General features: G+C 38.6%; 3 protein-coding genes across 3 annotated transcripts; 1 reads left to right on the forward strand and 2 right to left on the reverse strand.

Annotated features, from left to right (window-relative positions):
• Positions 1–214: 214 nt before the first annotated feature.
• LOC136437948 (borealin-like) lies at positions 215–6,643 on the reverse strand. The gene is made up of 5 exons (XM_066432545.1): positions 6,527–6,643; positions 4,656–4,751; positions 4,048–4,186; positions 3,316–3,405; positions 215–1,950 (listed from the first exon to the last, which is right to left on the reverse strand). Exons 1-5 carry the CDS (start codon positions 6,577–6,579, stop codon positions 1,873–1,875), a joined length of 456 nt encoding a protein of 151 aa, XP_066288642.1. The 5' UTR covers positions 6,580–6,643; the 3' UTR covers positions 215–1,872.
• Positions 6,644–6,835: 192 nt separating this feature from the next.
• Positions 6,836–14,933, reverse strand: LOC136438412 (borealin-like). Its single transcript, XM_066433182.1, has 7 exons — positions 14,800–14,933; positions 12,957–13,114; positions 12,210–12,338; positions 8,480–8,564; positions 7,689–7,729; positions 7,024–7,106; positions 6,836–6,856 (listed from the first exon to the last, which is right to left on the reverse strand). The coding sequence occupies exons 2-7, from the start codon at positions 13,090–13,092 to the stop codon at positions 6,836–6,838; spliced, it is 495 nt and encodes a 164-aa protein (XP_066289279.1). The 5' UTR covers positions 13,093–13,114; positions 14,800–14,933.
• A 234-nt stretch (positions 14,934–15,167) lies between these two features.
• On the forward strand, positions 15,168–21,833 carry LOC136437949 (AFG2-interacting ribosome maturation factor-like). The gene is made up of 4 exons (XM_066432546.1): positions 15,168–15,545; positions 16,569–16,748; positions 16,972–17,084; positions 21,729–21,833. The coding sequence occupies exons 1-4, from the start codon at positions 15,280–15,282 to the stop codon at positions 21,767–21,769; spliced, it is 600 nt and encodes a 199-aa protein (XP_066288643.1). The 5' UTR covers positions 15,168–15,279; the 3' UTR covers positions 21,770–21,833.
• Positions 21,834–22,686: the final 853 nt, after the last annotated feature.

Below are 22,686 nucleotides of genomic sequence, written 5' to 3' on the forward strand. Positions count from 1 at the left end.
TCTACATGTACATCATAACGCTCCAGTCCTTTCAAGCTAAAATCATAAAATATCATATTCAGATGATCATCCGATGTGTTAGCAGATTTTGTCTGCAGTTTTCCTGTATTTCTATTGCTTTATATTGTTGTATTGTTTCAACTATTTGGTTTTGCAGCATGCGAAGTTAAAATTTTGCTAACGCACAACCGAAGAAAAACACAAAACATCACAATGACAGCATTAATTGTTCTATTTTAGAAACTGTGAACAAACTACAGGAGTGTATAATCTGGGCACTCTACGTATATGTACATTGTCGTATTGAAGAAAGCACAACTTTCTTGCCATGCAATTTTTATTTCCTAATTAAATCAGCTCTAAAGATATAACAGATTTTTTACATCTGATTAGAGTATCATGAATGTTGTTGACAGATAAAACAATAAAAAGACCCCAAATCAATGACAGAACATATACAATGACAAATGTTTATCCATATGCAAACAGAACATAAAAGGAAAAGTTAAAACTACAAGTTACTTTATCCTGCAGTTTTTGCCACCTATACATGTATGATATTTCAAATCAGCATGCCATTTTTTGCTTGCAACCTTATCATCCCTTTCTTGCACATTTTCAAAATAAAAATTCAATTCAAACCATCTGGTCAATGGTAAGAAAAATTTTTAATTTTTCATAGATTTTGAAGTCATGTGCAGATCACATTCTTTGACTAAGTTGTGTTGAGTACCGGACTTTATTTTTCAACAATTCGATTACTCTACTTTGGGTTGTTTGTCTATGATCCCAACATACGAATCCAAAATACAAAGTAGCCCTAGAAAGAAGTTGGTAACTACCTGGATATTTTCATTCGTCTTTCATTTTTACTTTAACATTTCATTTTTACTTTAACATAACATCAAACAAAGATCTAGTTTTGTGATGTTGACATTTTCCATACACTGTTATGCTGATTTTTTTCTCATTTCAGTAATAACAGTACTATCATAGCAGGGCACATTATCTAGTAAAAAAAAAAATGACAGCAAGAGCTATGTACAATATGAAAAGAGCTTATGTTGCAATTCTAATGTGCATATGGTAGTCCTAGAAACTGATGCATAAAATGTGTGTTATATGTTAAGACTAAAAAAAAAAATCTATAATTGTAGTATACAATACATGTATGGTAAGCATCATTATCTTGTCTTTTATTTTGATCTGAAAAAAACTACACCTCTACCAGTGTCTACACTGTAGATTACTTTTCTGTGGTGTATGTAATGCCAATTAATTTAAAACCAATTCTCCTGCAATATGTTCTTGCATGTTAGGCAACAAATCAGCTTCTAGTTCTAAAAACATCACATAAATTTGTACATTTACAGTAATTCTACAAGAAGAAGATGTAGACAGCATAAGCTATGTGTACTTAAGTATACCTGGGCCCTATCTTGAAAGCTGGCTGCAAAATTCCCTGTACTAGACAACCATGCAAAATCCTGCATCTGTTTGTTATACCAGTACAGTGTACATATACACAAATACTTTGGGTTAAAGCAAAATTTATTGTGGCTGAAACCATCCCAAGACAAATTAAAATTATGTATCATTTAGACCTGTTAAGACCTTTTAAAAGTTCTCAAAGGGCAAGAGTGTAGCAGACGAAATGAAAGAACTTAAAATGGTTTTCTAAAAATGACATAAAAACAAAATACTGAACACAACAAAGAGGAAAAAAACAGCCACAATTTTCTAGCACCCCAATATGGAAATGGCAGCCTACAAGTCAATCTAGAATGTTCTAAAAAGTATTTATAACCTAGAATTGAATCTTTACACTACCCCAGATAAATACAAAATATACAAAACGCCCTGACTCTATGCTTAGTCTGACTCTGTGCTGCTACTCTGTGATGTGGTCTGGTTTTGTCTTGCCTTTTTCAGAATAGCCGCCAGTTTTTGCTGTAAAACAAACAACAGCAATGGTTAACGATAACATAAAAAGGTAAAGCAGTCACCCTCTTTCGAATTAGAACATGATGCTTTTTCTATTGGCAAACTGCCGCTAACATAACCTTATTTACATAAATCACAGTTTTATGTATCAAGCATTACTGATTTTATACAACCTTTGAACTTGTAGGATCCAGACTAATATGGCATCATTTGCAAAGGGTGACAAATTCCAATAATACATAATGCTGTACAATTGGTTAAGTAATAACAGAGTTAGGACTGATCAAATCTTTGAATTTCCAATCTTATTGTGTTTAGTGTATACTTCAGAACATACAGAAGTTGCCTAGAATAGATTAAACACTTCCGGAAGATTCTCAAATGCTTAAGTGTGGAGCAAAACATTGGTCCACACGAAGACCTCCTCACCACATACAGTAAAGAAAAGAAGACTGAAGTGGTATCATAGTCATAAAACACTAGTCAGTTCACATTGGGACTCTTCACTTTCCCGATTTCAAGGCGGCCATCTTGGAAATCCAATTTTCCAACTTTTTTTCTACTGAACTTAAAGTAAAGTTTCATATATCATTTGAAAGAGCATGATTTCCCTTACATTATGGTGCCTTTAATTTGGCCATAACATGGAAAGCTATGAAGATATTCCATTTTGAAAGTTGCCCAACCCATACCATAATTAGTTGGACCTGGCGACACAATATCACCCCAGACCAGGTTAGACTTGGCCCATACTGGCCTGATAGTGGACAGACAAGGATCCACCCTAATGAATGCCATGCAAATGAGTAGATAATTAGTCTTTCCACTGTGTTGAATACATTCGCATAATCACCAGATTTCCAGTTCAATGGACGGGTTTGGGTTCAATGGGCTTGGTGATTAGAGGTGTCATTGCCCACTGTGACAGGAACAATTAGCCCACAATTGTTTGTAAAAACCCAGGTGAACTCAATACTGCTGGATATGTGCTGACCTAGGAGTACATCGTTCACATGCATTTTCAATCAATCATATCTAAAGCTGTGAACATCACTGACTAATAATTTTTACATGACTATGTTCATGATGAAGAGCTTTCAGTGGATACTACACTCATAGGCAGAAATCTAACATTTCTGAAGTTTCCCCGATGTGAACTGACCAGTGTTATAAGGACTAGCCGAAACTACAATGCAAGGAACCATGCAGGGAGGAAGAAAGAGAGGTACAAAACAGAAAAGATGTGATAGGCATGACACAAAGTGAAACGGTAATAAAAACAGAAAATCTATAGCTAGAAGGGTGGTGAAAACTGGTTAACAGCCCCAAAGGTCAAACAGTTAGACTAAGGGATAGATGAAGTTGACTGACCTGTAGCAGCTGAATGTTACTAATAGTTTTCTCGTCCATATCAGGGATTTCTACATCATCTGGGTCCACATCATGGCTACACTGGAAGACCTGCATACAAAACAGTCGTTAGATGTAAAAATAAAACTATAAACAAGTATGTCACAAAAAGTATGAAAATCAAGTCCAGTGACAGCACACTGCAGAGATATGTATCAAGTCCTTGGAATAACTCAGCCGGGGAATGAACCCCCACCCTTCAAAATGTAAAACAAACACTCTACCCCCTACCAAAATAATAGATTTTTCATTTTTGTTTCTTCTAATTTTGTATTGCATACCTGGTAAATCACATCATGGCACAACGTACACACCAGGTTTGTACTGAACTGTACAACTCAAACTGCATATCTGGACGGATTCATTTGATCCATTCACACCGGGAAGAACCCCTACTTTTGTAGATGAATGTGGTGGGTTCTTTTATAACTTGCTCAAGGTGTGCTTCTCCTCAAACACGGGACCGCCATTCAACATCCTATCTGAGGGATGTCCATAACCGAAGTTAGTTACTCATTTTCGCCTGAGTGAAGTGTAAAGTGCCTCTCTCAAGGGCACAGCGTCAGGATATATCAGGAGATTTGAACCCCGGACCTCTGGGTTCTGGGCCAAACACTGCACCATTACGTCACGTGATGCCACTGATGCCAAATGCTTACAACAAAAACCTACCGCAAATAAAATGTTTCCTACCTTGCCATCTCCCACAGGAATGAGTGCCTCTGGAACTCTGACAGCGGCGGCCATGGGCCTGTTGAGAACAGGACTCCCCGATATGGACATCAGTCTCTCTCCTGCCTTCGCCTCTCGTACCATCGGGGTTGTAGGAAGTCTGTCAAATTTACGCAAAAATATCTTGTTCAACTTACCATGTAGTTACATAATAAAATCTATATATAGTACTAGCACCAACAGCACCAACATTCAAAATACTTGGTGCATATGTCCTTCTGTGCACCCAAAATGGAAGCTGTGGACCTAGTACTATCATAAACAAGTATGCAGCATGTTCTTAATACTAAACGTTTGTTGTATCATTTTTTACAATCTTGAAGTTAGCTACAGAATTGCCAAGCTCTGAAAAGAGGCAGTTAAGTTCTAATTAGGCTATACGTCACCATTCTATAATTTCTAATGTACTTTATTACATGTTACGTTATATCATCGTAGCCCATCCTTTATGAAGCACAAAGATATAGAATCATTTTTGGGGGAGGTACAGTTCAAGAAAAAAATATCATAAGAAAATAAAGCATTCAGAGGAAAACGAAATGAGTGCATGTTGAAAATGCAAGGCCAACCTTGGGTCAAACTTGGGTGTAATGAGGGGGGTGTCGCTCCACACTGGCTTGCTGCCCTTCACAGCTGGAGTGGTGAGAGCGTTCCGACTGGTCTTGCTGCAATAAAAATATCAAACCGTTCTTCACTAATTGAAATGTATGAACAGTACACAGGGCTCGAAATAGTGGGTGCATGTGCACCCAGTGCACCCAAAATTGGAGCTGTGCACCTAATTTTTGACTCTGGGTGCACTGGTGCACCTATATATTTTTGTAGCCTATAGTATACAGAATATTCTTGAAATGTAAGTATAAAAACAGCATGATAACTTTTTGCTGTACTTTATTTATGTATTATTTGTTTGAAATTTTGAAGTTAGCTATAGAATTACAGAGTTACAATTATAGAAGTTCTTAAGAAGGGCAGCAGCGTTAAACTTTGTAATTATGTTCTGAAGAACATTCAACTTTATTTTATCTGGTGCACCCAAAATTCTTTCTGTGCACCCAATTTTTTGAGTTGGGTGCACCAGTGCACCTATTTCCAAAGATGAATTTCCAGCCCTGGTACAAAAACTCAAGACATGCCGGCCAGCAATGGCCTGACATGCAGGACATAATGTACATGTGCAGCCATGCAGATAACATATCATGATCAAACCATGTCCATTTCAGTCAGTCCTTTCAAACGTTGAAGTAAATTCCATACAATCCATAAAATCATATGCTGTACAGATGACAGGTTTCTGTGTGAAATCGTGGGTCCTTTTTGGATGTCTAAAAGTATGGGCTGCATTCCTGCGTACCATGTCATATCATATCATGTACATGTACATGTAGTACCAGTAACTAGTGCTTATATCACACCTTAAAGGCAGACTAAACTTAATTTCGTAAAGCATACTGCATTATGTTAAATATACAACTAAGATCAGTTCTGACTTGTTTTACACTAGTCCATCATAGATAAGCGTTTTTACAACATTTCAAATTGGCGGCCTGGTGCCCGTAATACTCAACGAGTCCAAAGACCGTGACGTTAGAATCCGTCAGAATCCGACAGAATCCGACTGTTACGATTGATGCGTGTTCTATAGAATAGATTCTGGGGCCGAGTCGGATTCTGACGGATTCTGACGTCATGGTCTTTGGACTCGTTGAGTATTACGGGCACCAGGCCGCCAATTTGAAATGTTGTAAAAACGCTAATCTATGATGGACTAGTGTAAAACAAGTCAGAACTGGTCTTAGGGGTATATTTAACATAATGCAGTATGCTTTACGAAATTAAGTTTAGTCTGCCTTTAAGAAGCAACAAAACTTTTAATCAAAAGGTCTCATGATCATTTATTCTTGTATTCTACTAAGAGTCAGAGTGGGTACCCTAAAAGAGTAAAAGTTAATAGCTGCTCATATATGTAGCAGTGAGAAATTCTCTTTTAGCCAGCTCAACTGATCTAAAACATCAAAGTGATGTAGCTTGTTTGTAACTGAAGAAATTGGAACTAATAGAACAGAAGCTTCGGTAGCCATTCACAGGGTTGAAGGTGCAGAGACCTGGATTTTGAGTGCCTACGGTTGTATGCCTAAGCAGTGCAAAAGTGCCTCTTGCGGGTAGTGACTCAGTGCATTTTGAGATTGTGTATGCAGAGGTTGTTGACAATTTTGATGTAGAGAAATTGTGATACTCTTAGAAAGGATAATATCAATACATTTCCTGTGGGCTCATTATGAATGCAAAACATGCAGTTATTCTTACATGAGACACAACGTTAAGAAAAAACTCATGAATGAGACCAAAAGTGGTACGCACTGGTGTACAGCCAGATTACAGTGTATGATAAGAGATTTAATAAAAATTAAATGTTGTATGTAGTTTTGTTCTACATTACCTTCCCAACCTGGAGGCTGTCCCACCCTGTGTCCTGGCTGAAGACCGGGTCATCCTTTTGGTGGGTGGAGGAGCACTGTCCTTTTTCTTGGTAGTCTAAAAATGAAAATAAAACAAACCAATTAAAACAGAGACAGAAAAAATGTACTCATGATCAGGTCCTGGAGAAAAATGTCAATGTTTCTATAATATATTGCTTATTGCAGCTATCACATTTCATAAAGCTATCACATTTTTATGAGATCAATTACTTTTTCAATCTGTTGTAAACTTTTATTTCTTTTTTTTAAATTTTTATTACATCTATTCTTTATACTGTAGCAAAATCCATCTGGAAGTGGTCACATAAATGAATAAACGAATGGTTTTAATTTTCAAATATCTAACTGATTACTGGTGCATACAGTAACACTTATTTTAAGGGCTACCTGAAAAAACAGGTAAAAAATGTACAAGCAACTTAGTAAAGTAAAAATGACCACAAATGTTAGTTGTTACTCCATGGTAGTACAAGTACTGTACCTTCCTTTTGGATGGCCTTCCCTTTGGTTTACTTTCCTTCTCATCCTCTTCAACAGTTTCTGTAATTCAATTAGAATAATGAATAATATGATATACCAATCAACCACATTCTGTACAGTGTGTTCAAAAATTTGTATTTTCCTTGGACTACATGTATTGTAAAGTGGAACGTGTTGCCACCAAGTACTGTAGGAGTATCCTAATTATTACTAGTAGATAGTTTTAACCTTTTTCACGCTGAAGTAGCCGTTTGGCACCCAATTCCCTATTGGTTACAGAGTTAGGCAGCAGGGAGAAGGTTAAACTTAAACTTAAAGGCTATGTGTGACAGGTTGTTCAATATTATAACCAGCTGCTGTCACACCGCAGGCCCACGAATCTGGTATGTTACACCGAAGGAATTTTCCAAACAGCTAATACAAATAATATGTTCTCAACTAAAAAGAGAAATTCTACCATTCAATGAATGTGCTTTCCATATGCATTCAATGTACATGTACTAGAAAGCGCAAATGAGGAAGACCTTGAAAGCGGCATCATATTCACACAACATTACAAGGAGCATTGATAAAGAAATCCTTTTGGAAAATAGCTATGATAATGTGTATATGTTTCATAAAGAACTTCAAGGAAATTCTTACCCGTTGCTGCTATATTGTTGCTTACTGCAGCCAGCGGCATCCTACACAAAGAAGTCAAGAAGACACAAAAAACATGTAGTACAGGTTTCAGCCCAAACAACACTGTAACACATATTTAGTCTATCAGAATTTTTGCATTTGACCAAAATCCTACTAGTAGATATATTAAATGTCACAATTTTAAACCAGGATACAGTGTTCTCGCCAGGCCTTTTCAGCATAGGGGCCCCCTATGCTCTGATTTGGACCCCCTATGCTGTGGTCTGGACCCCTATGCTGTGTTTGAACCAGCATAGGGGTGTTTCTTTCTGGAAAGAACCTTGTGACCCTTCATAAATCTTATAAAAAGTTCATACTTGGCTTAAGAATGAGGCTGTTACAGAGGAAAAACTCTACTTCACAAAATTTATCCCTCAAAATGCAGGAAATAGTGTCTCATTGGGTTATGAATTCAAAAATTTTCCGGGGGAACAAGCCGGACTCCCTACTCTGTGGTAATTTCTTCGTAGCTTGCGCCGCGTAAAGTTGGCCTTCTGTACATGACCCCTATGCTGTGAAAAAATTCTGGCGAGAACACTGGGATATTCTAACACTATAGCTAATTAATAAGTTAGAATATTCTGTACAAGTAAAAGGTTACCTTAACATCATAAGTACTAGCCCTACACATTATATATATATATATATATATATATATATATATTGTGCAAAAATCATAATATTCATAAAGCTTCTATTTCGAGTGCACAAAAGTGCATATGCACCCTGTATTTCACTGTTACATGACATACCTTGTCTTTTCAGCAGATGTGCACTCTTTAGCATCTGTGTCTGTCACTGACTGGAGCTGTATGGCTTCAATACTACCACCCTGGGCTATAGAGGAAAATAATGTCAAAAACCAGTACAACATTCAAATGCTTACATATAGATATACATGTATACAACTGACAACAAAGCAATCGGAGAAAGATTTTAGAGTACGGCTATTTCACAATCAGGTGTACCCCTTTTTTTTCCAACATGTTACCAGTGGATAGCAAAGTCTACATAACATATGACTGTTTCAGACTATCATTTCCTGACAACTTGTGCAAGAAGGTATGCAAGGGAAATTTTTTTTTCAAAATTGATTAATATTTAAGAAAAATATTGACCGAAACGTGACCTAAAATTGGTCGATTTTAAGCGTTACCAGGGACCATTCATTTTTACTAATACTTTGCATTAGACCTAAAAGGAAATTTTGTACTTGCAAATTAAAAACCACTTGCTTTCTACATGCAGTTATATGTCTACTTGTGATATTTCACTTTTATTGGATGATTCTATGCCATTTTTTGCTCCAACAGGGCTATTTTCCACTTTTACCCACGTGTTACCAATTTTCTGTCTAGTTTTAAATGAATATTTCTGAACCTCTAACACTTAATAATATTCTTGTATAGCTGTTGATTTGGCTTTTAAAATCAATGTATGATATGTACGAAGGTACAGAAGTAGAATGGAATCGCTCGCTCCATTTTATGACGTACAGTTGGAGATCAAAGTCCAGGACGCCATTTTCCGAAAAAATCTGTAGCGTCCGTACCCCCCCTTGATTTCAATACTAGGAAAGTCCTGCAGGCTAATGATACTAATGGTTAGGAGGCCTCTACTGGCACATACTAAAACACCATTTAAACCATTGCTGTCATAAAGACTTTGTCTGATATAGCACCATGAACATCAAAATGTAGCGTCCGTACCCCCTGTAGCGTCCGTACCCCCTACCTGTAGCATCCGTACCCCCATCTTAAGTTTTCAGCAAAATACTGCCAAAATTGCTATCTAAATAGTACAAATCTGAGCTAATACATCAATGACAGTTGAGACAGATATATAATGTTAAAATTTTCAGTAAATTGTGACTTTGTGATGAATTTTAGATGTGTTTTTGTCTATTTTTGGGACAAACCTGTATACGTTTGGTACACGGTAACACCCCTCCCAAACACTGTAAATGGTTACTTCCAAACCAGCCAGATGTCTTTGAGATGGAAGATGATACCCTCCAAGAAATTTAAATGTCCCAGAATTCTCACACCATGTGCCCTGATCCCAATTCAGTTGGTGCAGTGGCAATAAGGGAGGGGGGGGGGGGGGGGGGGGGTACGGTATTAGCAGCGGAGGCTAGACCCCAGGATGAGAGTCAGCTCAAAATAAGGATATTGAACAAAAGAGATAAAGCCATTGTTTGAGCCATCAAAAATTCGGTTTACCAGAAAGAGCACACTGAAAGAAACAATATGGTTTTTGTTTGAAGCAAATTTGATGTTGTGTGGCTGAGAAATTGGCAATTTAAGATTTTGGGCCTTTGATTCCCTACAAGATTTGCTACGTAAGCAATTTTATCATTTTTCATATATCTCAAGAACAGAACATCAGACAACCACCAATTCACCTGTGTAAGGCTTTATTGTGAACATATTGAAACATACTTATTAGACAACTCAGGCTGATGGGCAGGAGAAAAGACATGCATCATTTACATGGCTGGGGTGATTGAATTTGAAGAACAGGTCTGGAGGAAGAAGCTCAATTATCCATCATGAAAAAAAAAAGAAGTATACATTTGGCCAGAAAACAAGAACACATCAGGACAAGCAACAGAAAACATCCTCTGAACAGTGGGCTTTCCTCTCCTGAACAACTTCAGAGAGCAAGTCTGATTCTCTGAAGAAGACATTGAAAAATTAAAGAACATTTCAGTCAAGAGCTTGAAACAACACCAACAAGTTCAAGTAATTCATTCAGTGTTATAGGACACAGTTTGTAGTTCTCTCTTTTTAATTTAATTGAGTAGTATGGATAAACTATGTTGGTTAGTATAAAATAGGATCCTTTTTATTATCTTTGTATCAATTAGCAGATGTAAAAGTACAAGACTTTCAGAGCTACATGATGTACGTATGTAGCGTCCGTACCCCTACATTATTGTCCCTTTTCCTGGAGTAAACTGCGAAATTTGCATATAAAGAGATCAAATGAACTGTTGTTTTGTTTCCTTGTGATACTTTGACGATATGAAAAGTGTTGTTTCAGTCTTGTGTGCAATCTAAGCTTCTTTGATAGGAAAGACATCTTGTTCTGAAGCACTAAAGATCCATAATGGGATTTGGAAGAAATCTTAAATCAAACTATCCTGCTCATCCTTTTCTTTGTTAAAATTCTGTGACAGCATTTGTGAATGCTTTAAAGAACAGCCATAAGCAAATAGTTATTGTTGTAATCATTGTTTTAAACAGTTCAGACAAATTGATAAAGCACCAATGTATGACGTCTGTTGTGTAGCGTCCGTACCCCCTTGCCCACATGTTCATTTATAATAATTAGAAATGTTTGCAAGTCATGCTATAATCATTACTGCTGGAGTTTCATGTTGGATCATCTATTGGATGAAATAGTGCCAAAATTTAGCTGCTAAAGTGTCTGGATGAAGAATAATACTATTTGACCTTATTTTACAGATAAACAATAGAATAGCGTTTAAAATTATTTTGCAATAAATGACCAGAAAATGCCCACACATGGATATACTGCAACTTATTGTGGTTTTCTAGGGTAGGAAATGGTAGTTATTGAAGATGATAAGGATTAGCAACCATTTGTCATTCCTTATTTGAATCAACAGTATGTTACTGTCCAAGTAGTTTTAAAGTTGTAGCGTCCGTACCCCCCCAATGGTCCATCCATAGAAAACCCTGCAACGAACTTATAAAAGCTTGTTGTGCGGAGATCCTTTAGGATAGTATGCCCAAAGCATGTACCTTTGAACTGGCAACAACAAATTTACAATATAATGAAGTTGAATTTTGGCCCTCAGTGGCAAGGTTGGGGTACACCTGATTGTGAAATAGCCGGTAGTGCTGCGTACCAGTACCATAAAAATTGATTAGGTACAGGTCCAAAATACTGAATCATGAAGTACCGGTACTGTACCAATATAAATTTACACCAACATTTGCTTATTTTGTGACTGTTCTCCTAACCTAAATAACCTCATGCAACAGCAAACGTGACCAGAGTTACACTTTAGAACAGCGTAACTTATATGCAACAGATCATTCAGGCAAGCTGGTAGTTTTGGTAGCAAGGACAATGGAGTTTGGCGGTAGGAAACCTAGTTATGTTCTTCGAATAAAGATACTGACAAGTTATAAACAGTTTATTTATGTTTCTGTCATTATTAAAGAAGTCCCGAAAAACACATGTAAATTTTTCAAATTGATCAGGTACAGGTCCAGACTTGTACCTGATGTTACGTTTAGGTACGCAGTACTATTCTAGAGTACTACTAAGATCAGTTAGTGTGTGAGTTAGTAAAAGTGCATGTTAGTTTAATGCTGTGCCTATACTATAGAGAAGATTTTCAGGGCCGAGAAAGCGGTTACCATAGCCAGGTGGTCAGCTTGAAGAGGTGGTCGCTTGGGCAGGTTTGACTGTATGTGATGAATAAATTATAAAGGGACAAGCACTCACCTAAGAACTCAGCCATTGTCATGTTCTGGATTTTCTTGGGTAGTTTCATGACCTCCAGTCTGAACTGTTGTCTTCCCAAATTACAGATCTTCTCACCCAGCTCATTCGACTGCTTGATCTTTGACTCAGCTGTGGAGAAACCGTAATAAAACACTTAAAATGCTGTAATTGGATACAAACTTAGCCTGTGTTTACACAAGCTCTCGGCCGGAAGTTACTGACCCCCACCTGGCGGTACTAACAGGACCTGCCGGCCGCTAGGTGCGCGATTTGTCAGGCTAGATAAAAACTTAGGAGTCCTTAGTACTAATAGTAGTATGACACTGCAAATCATAATTGTGTTTCTAGCGTATTACTACTCTACTGACTGTGTGTACTAAGTTACTAACTGAATTTTTCATCCATGAAAACGTTGTCTCAAAACACTCCTTTCCTCTCCTAAGTTACGAAATTCAGTCGGACTCCCCGCAAAACTAAATGAATTTACAGTACAGAGATCTCCCCAGAAATACAGAGCAGGATGGGGGGAGGGTGCCAAGCACACGGTGTGTGTCGCGAGAGGGGAGGTCAGGAGGGGGATGTGGGGAGCAGCTATTGCATTTTTCCTTTTCCAGATACAAACAGAAGTGATTTCCTGCAACTTCAGCTTTGCAGCTTTGGGATTATCCGATTAGAACAGGATGGAGGAGCGCCACTGCACCATTCTTTAGGGAGATCCCTGCAGTACTTGTTATTTTTGCAGCCTACCTTCCACATCAAAGTCCTGGAGGAAAAGTTCCTTTTTGCGTTCCCTTTCTTCTTGGTCCATATCGTGGCCTTCGTCGCCTTCCGGCAGCTTGGGTTTGGCCCGGGTTGTCTGCCTTGTCTTCCTCTTTTTTGGCATCGTGACGCTACTGTCTGTATCGCTGTAAGATAAAGAAATGGTCTAGTCATTCAAGAGGGTCTGCATGCTCTTATCCGTAAAGCATGGGCGGCATATTTTTATTTCCCGTAATTTCCCGTGTGGCGTAATGCATAGAACATCCGACTGTCAAACAAGGTGACATGAGTTCGAACCCGGCCTGCCCCCAGCTGCAGACGTGTCTGAACATGCGCCCCGACGTTGCGCCCTTGGGAAAGGCTCTTAACATGACTTTCCTCACTTCACTCAGGTGTAAATGAGTACCTAGCTCATCTAGTGTTAGGGACGTCCCTCAGATAGGACGTTAAAAGGAGGTCCCGTGTTTGGGTAGAGCCACAACCCGCGCACGTAAAAGAACCCACCACACCTTTCTAGGAGTAGGGGCATGCCCCGGTGTGCGATGGTCCAAACCTTACAGTCTGGTTTGGGTTGACATCTTGAAAAGGTGATAGTTCACCTGTTATGTCAATCCTTCCACAAATGTTGTAAATCTAAATAAATTAATAAAATTTGCATGGAAAGCCGTCTTATTCACATAATTTGTAGCGAGGCAAGCAAATTTTGCGTAATTGGCTTCCTTCATTTTAGCGTTATACGTCGTTCCTCTGAATTCAGTGTAAAGCATTCTCAGGACCCCTATGCAGACCCTCATTGATTGGTGGGTGGGGTGGGTTTGAGTTGTCCTGATACCGGTTATGGTGGGGTAGTTGTAGAGTACAAAAAAATGTATATTTGTAATCATAGATTCATGGCAGACTCTTTTAGACTGCAAAATTGTGAAACACCGAATCGAAAGGGAGTAACATAAACTGCCGGCCCCGGGATTCGATCCCCAGAGTTACGGATCATAACCTCACGCACTCCAACCACTAGGCTAAAAGGTCGCGACCCCATAGGCTGAGCAGTTGGTGTGGTGCTATCACTGTTGCATGATAGTCCCTGTACGTTACAATTGCAAGACATTTTATCAATCAAAATTTTTTCTGCAAATCTGGAATTATTGTCTGTGTGCGCATTATGCATGTTAGCCTCATGCAACTTGGTTATTTTAAATGTTGTTTAACAACATTTAAAATAACCAAGTTGCACGAGGCTAACATGAATGTTTACAAAAATTCACCATAATCCAGTAGCAACCCTTGGGCAAGTTTTGACATGTCATCAAGATCAAATCCTGTATGCAAAAGTCTGTAAGACTAACATTTGCTGAAAAAACTGCTTTGAAAACGATATAGGCGACAAAGATACCGAGATAGAATCGTTGAAATAGCTACAAATGAAGTGTAAATAATTATAACGATTAAGATCGAAAAGACATGTACACACCCTTGGTGTTGGTCTGTCTGTCACAGTCAAACAAATGAATTTATTCTTTATTTTCAGAAAAACATCCGATGATCACACATTGATCCTTTTATTTCACACATTTCGCTGTGCTTGAAATACAAATCTATGAAAATAAGTAAGGAATGGTCTTCTTGCAGCCAAAGTTATGAAAAGATCGCGCCTAAAGTAACAAAATCGAGTTGTCTTTTTTTCCCTCCAAACTAAAGGCAGCCATTTTTGTTGACGTCCCCACATTTTCCGAACGATCTCTGCCAAAAACTCGGACAAAACCTCAAACAACAACACATTCATCCACAAAAATGTTGCATAACACCTCTAAGACATCCAACACGGATCTCTTACCTGTATTATCTTCAAATATCCTCCGATACAGCCAAAAATCCAACAAGAAGTTGAAGGTATCCTTTTTTTCTGCACCGGCGAAACAACTTCTTTATCCAAAATGGCCGCCTTGATTTAAACTGGTGCAACCGACCAATCAGAGAGCTAGTGTAAATCACGTGATTTAAGGATCTCCGTTACAGGGTCAAATGCTATAAAATTTAATATTCTTTGCATATTTCAATATATTTGTAAACATTTTCATGAAAAATATAGCTAAAAAATATGTTAGAAATATAGAAAAATACGAATAAATTACATGTATGGCTTAGATTATTGTTGTTTGTTGTCTCCTATCGCGGATAGCTCTGGGAACAAGAACTAAGTATGACCTTTGCCCATTAGAGAACCGGAAAAAGCATGGACTTGTTGTGTACAAGTGATGTCATTGCTACCAAAAAGTGTTAAAAACGTTGCAAATAATTCATTTTCAAGAGGACAATGCAGGCAGAAATTCTCACCAGGCGTCAGCTCAAGTCCGCGTACGTTACCGTTCAAAAACAGACCGTTCGTTGGAAGGAAATTCACGGAAACTCAGAGCAGTATGTGAACTCACTCTGCAACCTCTCGGAACAGTTGGAATCTTGTGAAAAAGTTCCAGACGATTTAGCGGCGTTTTTGAAGGACTTTCCAGACCTGAAAATCAGATTGAGAGCTAAGCTATTGGAAGAGATGGAGAAAATGGTGGGAAAACTCAGAGAGACATTGTAAGTCACCGGGAGATTCATAAAAAATTATGAGAAGTCATCTATGTATGAGGAGGGGGTTGTCTGTTAACTTACTTACAAAATGTATTACCTTCATGAAAAGTGGAGGTATTGTGTGTGTGTGTGTGTGTCTGTTTCTGCGTGATTGTGTTCAACAATAACTCAAGAAAATCAGAGTGGATTGTGATGATTTTTATTATGGTGTTGGCAAGACAAAGTCAAGGTGGATATTGGACCACCTGGTGGCTGTCCTTGGTGCTGCAGCAGAACTTCCGGTTTCTCTATGTTTTGTCCTGGACATGCTACGATTTAGATTTTTTGGTGGCAGATAGTTTTTGATGCCAAGAAGAAGTGTTGTATGTATGGTCCCCTAGCAGCTTGCTCTTGAACTGCACAAGCATTGAACAACCTTGGGTAGACCGAGTGTTCAGGCGATTTTACATAGACACTCGGCACACTGGACAAAGTAGGAACTCTGGACACCAGGCCTTTAGCATAGGATTTATAGACAGGGTGTCCGAAAATTGGGAGAACCAATCAGAACCAGAGTTCCCCAAAGGGCTCCATGGATTAATGATCACCTGGCAGCTTTGCATGTCCCCTGCCAGTCGAGTGTCTGGTATGAGGAGAAAAAGCAGTGGACAGTGTGTGTGTGTGTGTGTGAACACATGTACAATTGTGTACAATGTCTCTCGGCTTGGCTATGTGAAGGAAGATTCAAGGGTGTAACTTCCATGTGTATGTAATTAGCCGGGAAACAGTAGCCTCTACCAGGCTCCGTGGATCGCTGGGAAAATAGTAGAACATACTATTCACTCTATTTGGCCAATTTCTGCTATTTTCCCAACGATCCGCGGAGCCTAGTAGAGGCTAGGGAAACGGGCGTCCTCGATCTAGACGTTCCCCCTGCAAAAGCAAGGCATCTGATTTCCGTGTTATCTTGTTTGACTCAGATCTTCTACCAACAAAGAAGATGAACTTTCATGCTAACTTCAACATTTCATATATCTTACGTTTCCGTAGATGTTCCCTACAAGAAGTGTCCAACAGTGTCAGTAGACAGTACGCAACGTCCATGCACACGTACCACACACACGCAGTAGAGCTGGGGATTCCCAAGGTCGTGGAGAGGTCGGCAACAGAACCCTCCGTGGCGGACATGTTGGAATGGCTGGGAGACATCGACAGAGCAGTTCGAGAACTGTATCCTTTCGTTTTGGTGGTACGGTCAAACCTGTCTATTATAAGTGGTCACTCAATTGCAAGGGACAGGCCAAATTCGGCCACTATAGACAGGTGACCACTATTGATAAAAGAGCGATTGATTGACCATGAGCAGTAAGTAATGCATGCTTTTAGTACCCACTGGCTCTGAGATGTACTTTGTACATACGCAAATGTCAACATTTTCCTCAACGAAAAACAGCTATCTCCAAAAGCAGTTTCTTCTGGACACACTAAGCTATGATGACACCAGACAGATACAGAGTCTACTCAAGAAATGGACACAAGGCAGTGACCTGGACACTATGGTTATGGGTATGTTACTATTTTATATTTATTTGTCACTAATTGTGAGGGTAGTCCACAGTGGAATTTCTACCCTTTGCTACATGGTGATGTCTGTCTTAAAGACCATGCTTGTACTATAAAATCACCCAATAAATTCGGCTAAACGTAAACTACCAGAGTCAGTCTGCTACTGACTGCCGTGGTGTTCACATGGGTGGTGGCCTGGCTAAGACAGTCACCACCACCCAAGATACTCTAAAAAAACTTTTGAAACTTCAAAGATAACAGGTAAGGAATTGATGTATGATTATACATGAAGAAGTTATCTTTATGTAACCCAGAATATAAATGACAACACTGGCTAAAATACCATGCTCTGTTTGGTAGTATACTGGTAAAGACATTGGCTGGCAGTTCATGTGCAGTTCTGCCTTACAAGTTCCACTGAGCTCCAGTCTATATAACTGGCTTTTAGAATACCATGTAGGTACCACAGCTGCAAGTCATACTTGTAGACACACAACTATCAGACATTTGAATTCAACTGTGAGGAGGGCATTTCCAAGTTGCAATTATACAGTTAGACACTTTGAAACAACTTTGACAGGCTGATTTGAGAGTTTTTATTTGAACACAAGGTTGATTTTCTAAAAACTGAAAGTTGTTTTGACTATGTAACTTTGTTGAAGTCATTCTGTGTCATTCTGTATGGTTTCATAATGTTACTTTGAAAACCAGTAGAAAAAAATATTTGAATCTTGTTCACCAGTATTATGCTAATCTTCTCCTGCCTTTGTTTCAAGCTGGAGTCAGTCTGGGATTTTTATGTGTTTATGTAGTTATGGGGGCCAATCCACCTTTCAAACTGCAGCAAGGCCCACAGTGGGAAGCACTTCCTGAATTAGTTTATGGTTCTGGCCCCTGGGCACAGAAAAAGGATTTTTAACCTGCCCCGGGAAGGGTAGTCCCTACAAGACTGACTACGCTGGCTACCGGTAATGCTTAGGTCCCAATTGTGCCAGTTCCCGTAGGGGGCGTAGTCCCAGTCAGGCCCAGAAGCCACCAGAAATTTGTCCCGGTGGACTGCCGAGTACCGGTGGGGTTCCTCCCGGTCCTCGCACGATTAGCTCAGTCACAGTGTCTATTCGTTACCGGGTCCCGTGTTGATTTTAAGTCAGAGTTAAAAGGAAAACGGAACCACATAGGCGTCACGCCCAAAAATTGCAAAAACAGCCAGTTAACCCTCAAACCACCGTATGGGGTCAAAACTGACCCCAGGCGTATATCAACATGTGCCATTTTGACATTTCGAGTTGAAAACAAAATTCCTTCTATGAGTTTGTTTGTATATATGTCTTATAACTTCTCGCAAGTTTTTACCGAGATTGGCTCATTGTTGATTAAGTTATCCTAGAAAGTTTACGCGTGGTCCAGTGGGGTCAAAACTGACCCCAGCAAAATCTGCACTCATATTCCCTATTGTTTGATACTTGTCATCTAGTAATTATATATAACATGCATGATAAGGGTTGTTATGATCATAGTTGCAAAATCTAATTTTGTAGAAACGTGAAAAAAACATTTTTTTTAATGAACGTAAAGATTAGTGACGTTGCGACGTATTATGACGTCATTTATGCGATTTTATTGACGAAAACCAACAAATTGGGTATTTCCATATAACTCAAAGGTACACAATGAAACTTAAATAGAAATATTGTATGATAAATCATGATGTATTCAAAGACGTTATTTTTTAGATGGCAACAGGAACGACGTCAACATGACGTCATATAAATCATGTTCATATCGGGTTACACTAGCGAAATCCGCCATCTTGGTTCCGCCATCTTGAATTATTTTGAATGCATTTTTTTATCATATAACCTACTAACACAATACAAATGGACCAAAACGATTATTATATTTCACTTCCCATACCTAGAGGTATGGGTAGAGTGAAATATATTGTATTTGTCTGGTTCTTCTTCTTCTTCTCCTCCTCCTGACAAATCTTCAAATGGCTTCTACTCCGCCATTTCTTAACCAAACGACCTGAAATTTGGTGTGGAGGTTAAGATGGCAAATACCCCCAGGCCCTTTTTTAATTGTTTTGAAACAGGCCTTAAAATCCATTTTATGGAGGTTTTTTGGGGCATTTTTAGACAATTTTTATATTTTGGGCTCCTGTGCCCTGGTATTACAAGCAAATGACCCGGAATTCGGCACAAGGGTGCCTTGAACATGTCCCTACAGGTTTTCAATCACATTTCTGGTGTACATCACTTCAAAATGCTTCGTTTTGGGGACTTTTGGACCCATTTTCAGACCAAAAACGGGTCAAAAGTGCTGTCCCCGTTCCATGTTCTATCTAAGAATCCATGTTCTATCTAAGGTTCCGGGCGTTCCATTTGCTGCTGGCCAAAGAACATGCGTTCTTTTCAGGTTACCTGAGGTCATGTTGCAGGTAAACACGCAAGCCTTTGCACTAAGAAGCTCTTGGCGTCTCGCAGAGCTTGAATAGAGAATTTTTTTGCACGGATGATTTTGAAACAGTCAATTTATGCATCGGGAGGGACTCCGAGGGAGATCGGCAAAGTATGATGCTCTCGCAAATGTTGCCAAATAAACATGGTTTTTGGGGCATGGTCAAATTTAATTATGGCGGCTTCAACCACTAATAAATCACGACTTGACGACGAGAAAAATGCAATCCGTCTCTGAATTGGTTGTGTCGCACTTATATACAACTTATAATTAAACCCATACCAACGATGATGATATACCACTAGGCCGAGGTAGGCCGATCCGATCGATTGCGAGCAGGTTTGCATGCAGTTTCACTTTCCGCACCAACAACCTTTGACCCAGGAAGTAATACTTCACAAGCGCCTCTCAAAGCGCGATCGTCTACACATGATGTGAATGAATATCGGCAAACTTTTGAATTGTTGAAATAATTTTACTGTAAAAAAGACAGGCATTGTTGGCTTTTTATGCGGTAGTTGTTTAAAGTTTAAGTTATCTAGCACGTTTTTAATAGTTCATTTTGCGTTGTAGGGGTTCAACACAACTTAAATTGTTAATACTTTTTGAATGGCAAGGTTAAGAATAGACTATCAAAGATATTTATATGAAAATTGTATTTTGAAATGTCAGTGTGGCGTCTTATTTTCGCCCTATAGCAACGTTAACTTTGTAACATCAATAACAACAATTTTTCAAAAAATTAATAAACGTACCGGTACGTTTATTTGAGAGGTGAGAGTATAGTATTGTACTTTTATATATAGTGTATAGTATTGTTGTGTATCTTTGCATATGTTCAAGCATGTTAATGAATGTAGATGAAGAATAAATAGATCTTGGGACAGTCTAGTTGTGTTTAGATGGAATTTTTGGATGGTCCATTTCGTCAAAAGATCAATTATTGCATGGGGGGGGGGGAGTGAAATATGCTGAATTTGCTCTTAAAGCAAATGACGGCCAGTCTAGTATTAAGATTGTTTCTGTTTGAATAAACATGGTAATGATGAGATTTGAGGTTGAAATAGCCGGTTATAGCTAATCTAAATATATAGTCCGCCATCTTTGATTTTGACCGATGACGTAATCAAATATGCATAAATTATTAATGTTAAATCATTAAAGTGATAGTGAATAACATTGGTTAGTGTTGATATAAGAAAATAAGTGCAGTTTACAAAGAAAGCCCTAGAATTACATTGTAAAATCCAAAATTAGCAACTTTTTCCAAATATGGCTCTCAGAAACCGGTTGCCATAGCAACATGAAAACATTGAGTAGTTATTTCGTTAAATTCAAATTGTTGCCAACGAAATTGTAGCAAAGGTGACCAAGTTTGGTTGTTCTAGCGTAAGACATTCAGATGCAATATGACATCAAGTGTAGGCGCAGGCTTCAAAAGAGCCCGCTTGTCTGAATAGCGTTAGTTCCAAAAGACGATGTTCCCTATTTTTGCATTAATTATGATAATAAGCAGAAATTATTCATACCTAATTATGTCAAACTGTCCCTAATAGAGTACTCAAACTATACATATATACAAACCACAAAAATAGTCACGAATAAAGCTGTATTTGTAGAAAACATTGTGGGGTCAGTTTTGACCCCATACGGTAAGATTAGTCGTAAAAAAGCTACGGTGGTTTGAGGGTTAACTATCCGACAGGGCCCCTTTTAAAAAATTTGGACCCAAGCATTGAAAGGAGAATAATTTACCTGGGAAGTTTGGCAGAGTTGACTTAGGGGGATGTTAACCAAAACTCTCCTGGCCAACTATTCCTTTTTTTGCCAAATTCTATGATTCATAGCCCCGTAGGAAGGCCTGGTGGAGGCTAGTGAAGGGATCAGAGGAGTGAATCAGAGCTGAAATAGGATGAGTGTCAGGCCATAGATTTTGTGTATTATAATTCTATAGTGCCAACAACCTGGGTTAGTGGTAACAGGACAATTGGCTTATGATTTTATTACATGGAGGCAGAATTTGAATAGCTTTTTTTTCATATGCAACGGTGAATAACGGAATTTTTATTTGGCACAAATGTGCATGTTACTTGAATAATGATATCATCATCATTGTTGAATATATTGAGAAAATGTTGTACATGTTGTATTTTGGTATCATGGAACTTTCTGTTTTTCTTACAGGGATCTTGGCCCACCTTACCTTCTTCTTAGAAGATAGTTGAAGAGATGTCATCATTCAGGTTTATTTTGTATGAATACATATATATATATATAGAATACAACACAATGTATTCCGTATCGCCCGAGGGTTGTATTGCCCGACGGCCAAAGGGAGGGCTGGGACAGAGGGTGATGCGGAATTCACCGTGTTGTATTTTATATATGTCATACCCATGAATTCAGTGTATGAGAGCGTTTTGAGTCCTCGAACAAAAAATTTGTAACAACATCGATTTCAACCTCTGAATCTGGTATTCGAATTTTCGACAGCAGCGCAACTGGCACACTCAAAATGCATTCTAAATGTTCTATGGAAGTCTGTGTGATAAAAGTAGAATCCTGTGTGATAACCCAAGTTATAACACTGTCCAGAACACCCGTATGGACCATATTCATGGCCCAGGTATGATAGAAAGGTCATTATGTCATACCTGGGCCAGGATAATGTTCAGTACAGGTTTTCTGGACCGGTCTGTATTTTACCGTGTAGGATGGGCTTCGAAGTTGTATTGTGCGGGCTTCCATGGAATGATTTGAACGTACCTCCCGTGTGCTGGGTGTACCGCTGACAATATGAAAAAGAATGATCCCGTCTGATAGCAGTACTGAATAGTGATTTTGTAAAATTCAGCCTAGAAATTCTTGAGAATGTGCCCACTTTGTAAATATCTCAAGATAGATTTGAAATAATATGTACGTTTTTAATCTTCTGCATGCTCCATGACTTTTAAGCATCAGAGTGTCGTTACATAGAAACAAAGAGATACAAAATGTTGAAAGATACATGCTTTATTAAACAAAGAATAAAGAACAAAAGCTGTATGACTGTTTCCCTCTTGTAAGGTTCTTCCTTGCTTGTAGACAGACACACACCCGTGTACATGGAGTCTACTGTATACAGAGTACAGAATCCATGTAC

Source organism: Branchiostoma lanceolatum, chromosome 7 (genome assembly GCF_035083965.1).
Source record: "Branchiostoma lanceolatum isolate klBraLanc5 chromosome 7, klBraLanc5.hap2, whole genome shotgun sequence".
NCBI lineage: Eukaryota > Metazoa > Chordata > Leptocardii > Amphioxiformes > Branchiostomatidae > Branchiostoma > Branchiostoma lanceolatum.

Coding starts and splice junctions, on each gene's coding strand:
- LOC136437948 (XM_066432545.1), bottom strand. CDS start 6,579: ATGACCCGGTCTTCAGCCAGGACACAGGGTGGGACAGCCTCCAGGTTG. Junction 3,406..4,047: donor TTCCTGTGGGAGATGGCAAG/GTAGGAAACATT, acceptor TTTTGTATGCAG/GTCTTCCAGTGTAGCCATGA. Junction 1,951..3,315: donor GTAACATTCAGCTGCTACAG/GTCAGTCAACTT, acceptor TTTGTTTTACAG/CAAAAACTGGCGGCTATTCT.
- LOC136438412 (XM_066433182.1), bottom strand. CDS start 13,092: ATGCCAAAAAAGAGGAAGACAAGGCAGACAACCCGGGCCAAACCCAAG. Junction 8,565..12,209: donor GACAATGGCTGAGTTCTTAG/GTGAGTGCTTGT, acceptor TTTCCTCTATAG/CCCAGGGTGGTAGTATTGAA. Junction 6,857..7,023: donor AGTACTTGTACTACCATGGA/GTAACAACTAAC, acceptor GACCACTTCCAG/ATGGATTTTGCTACAGTATA.
- LOC136437949 (XM_066432546.1), top strand. CDS start 15,280: ATGCAGGCAGAAATTCTCACCAGGCGTCAGCTCAAGTCCGCGTACGTT. Junction 15,546..16,568: donor GGAAAACTCAGAGAGACATT/GTAAGTCACCGG, acceptor ACGTTTCCGTAG/ATGTTCCCTACAAGAAGTGT. Junction 17,085..21,728: donor CCTGGACACTATGGTTATGG/GTATGTTACTAT, acceptor TTTTTCTTACAG/GGATCTTGGCCCACCTTACC.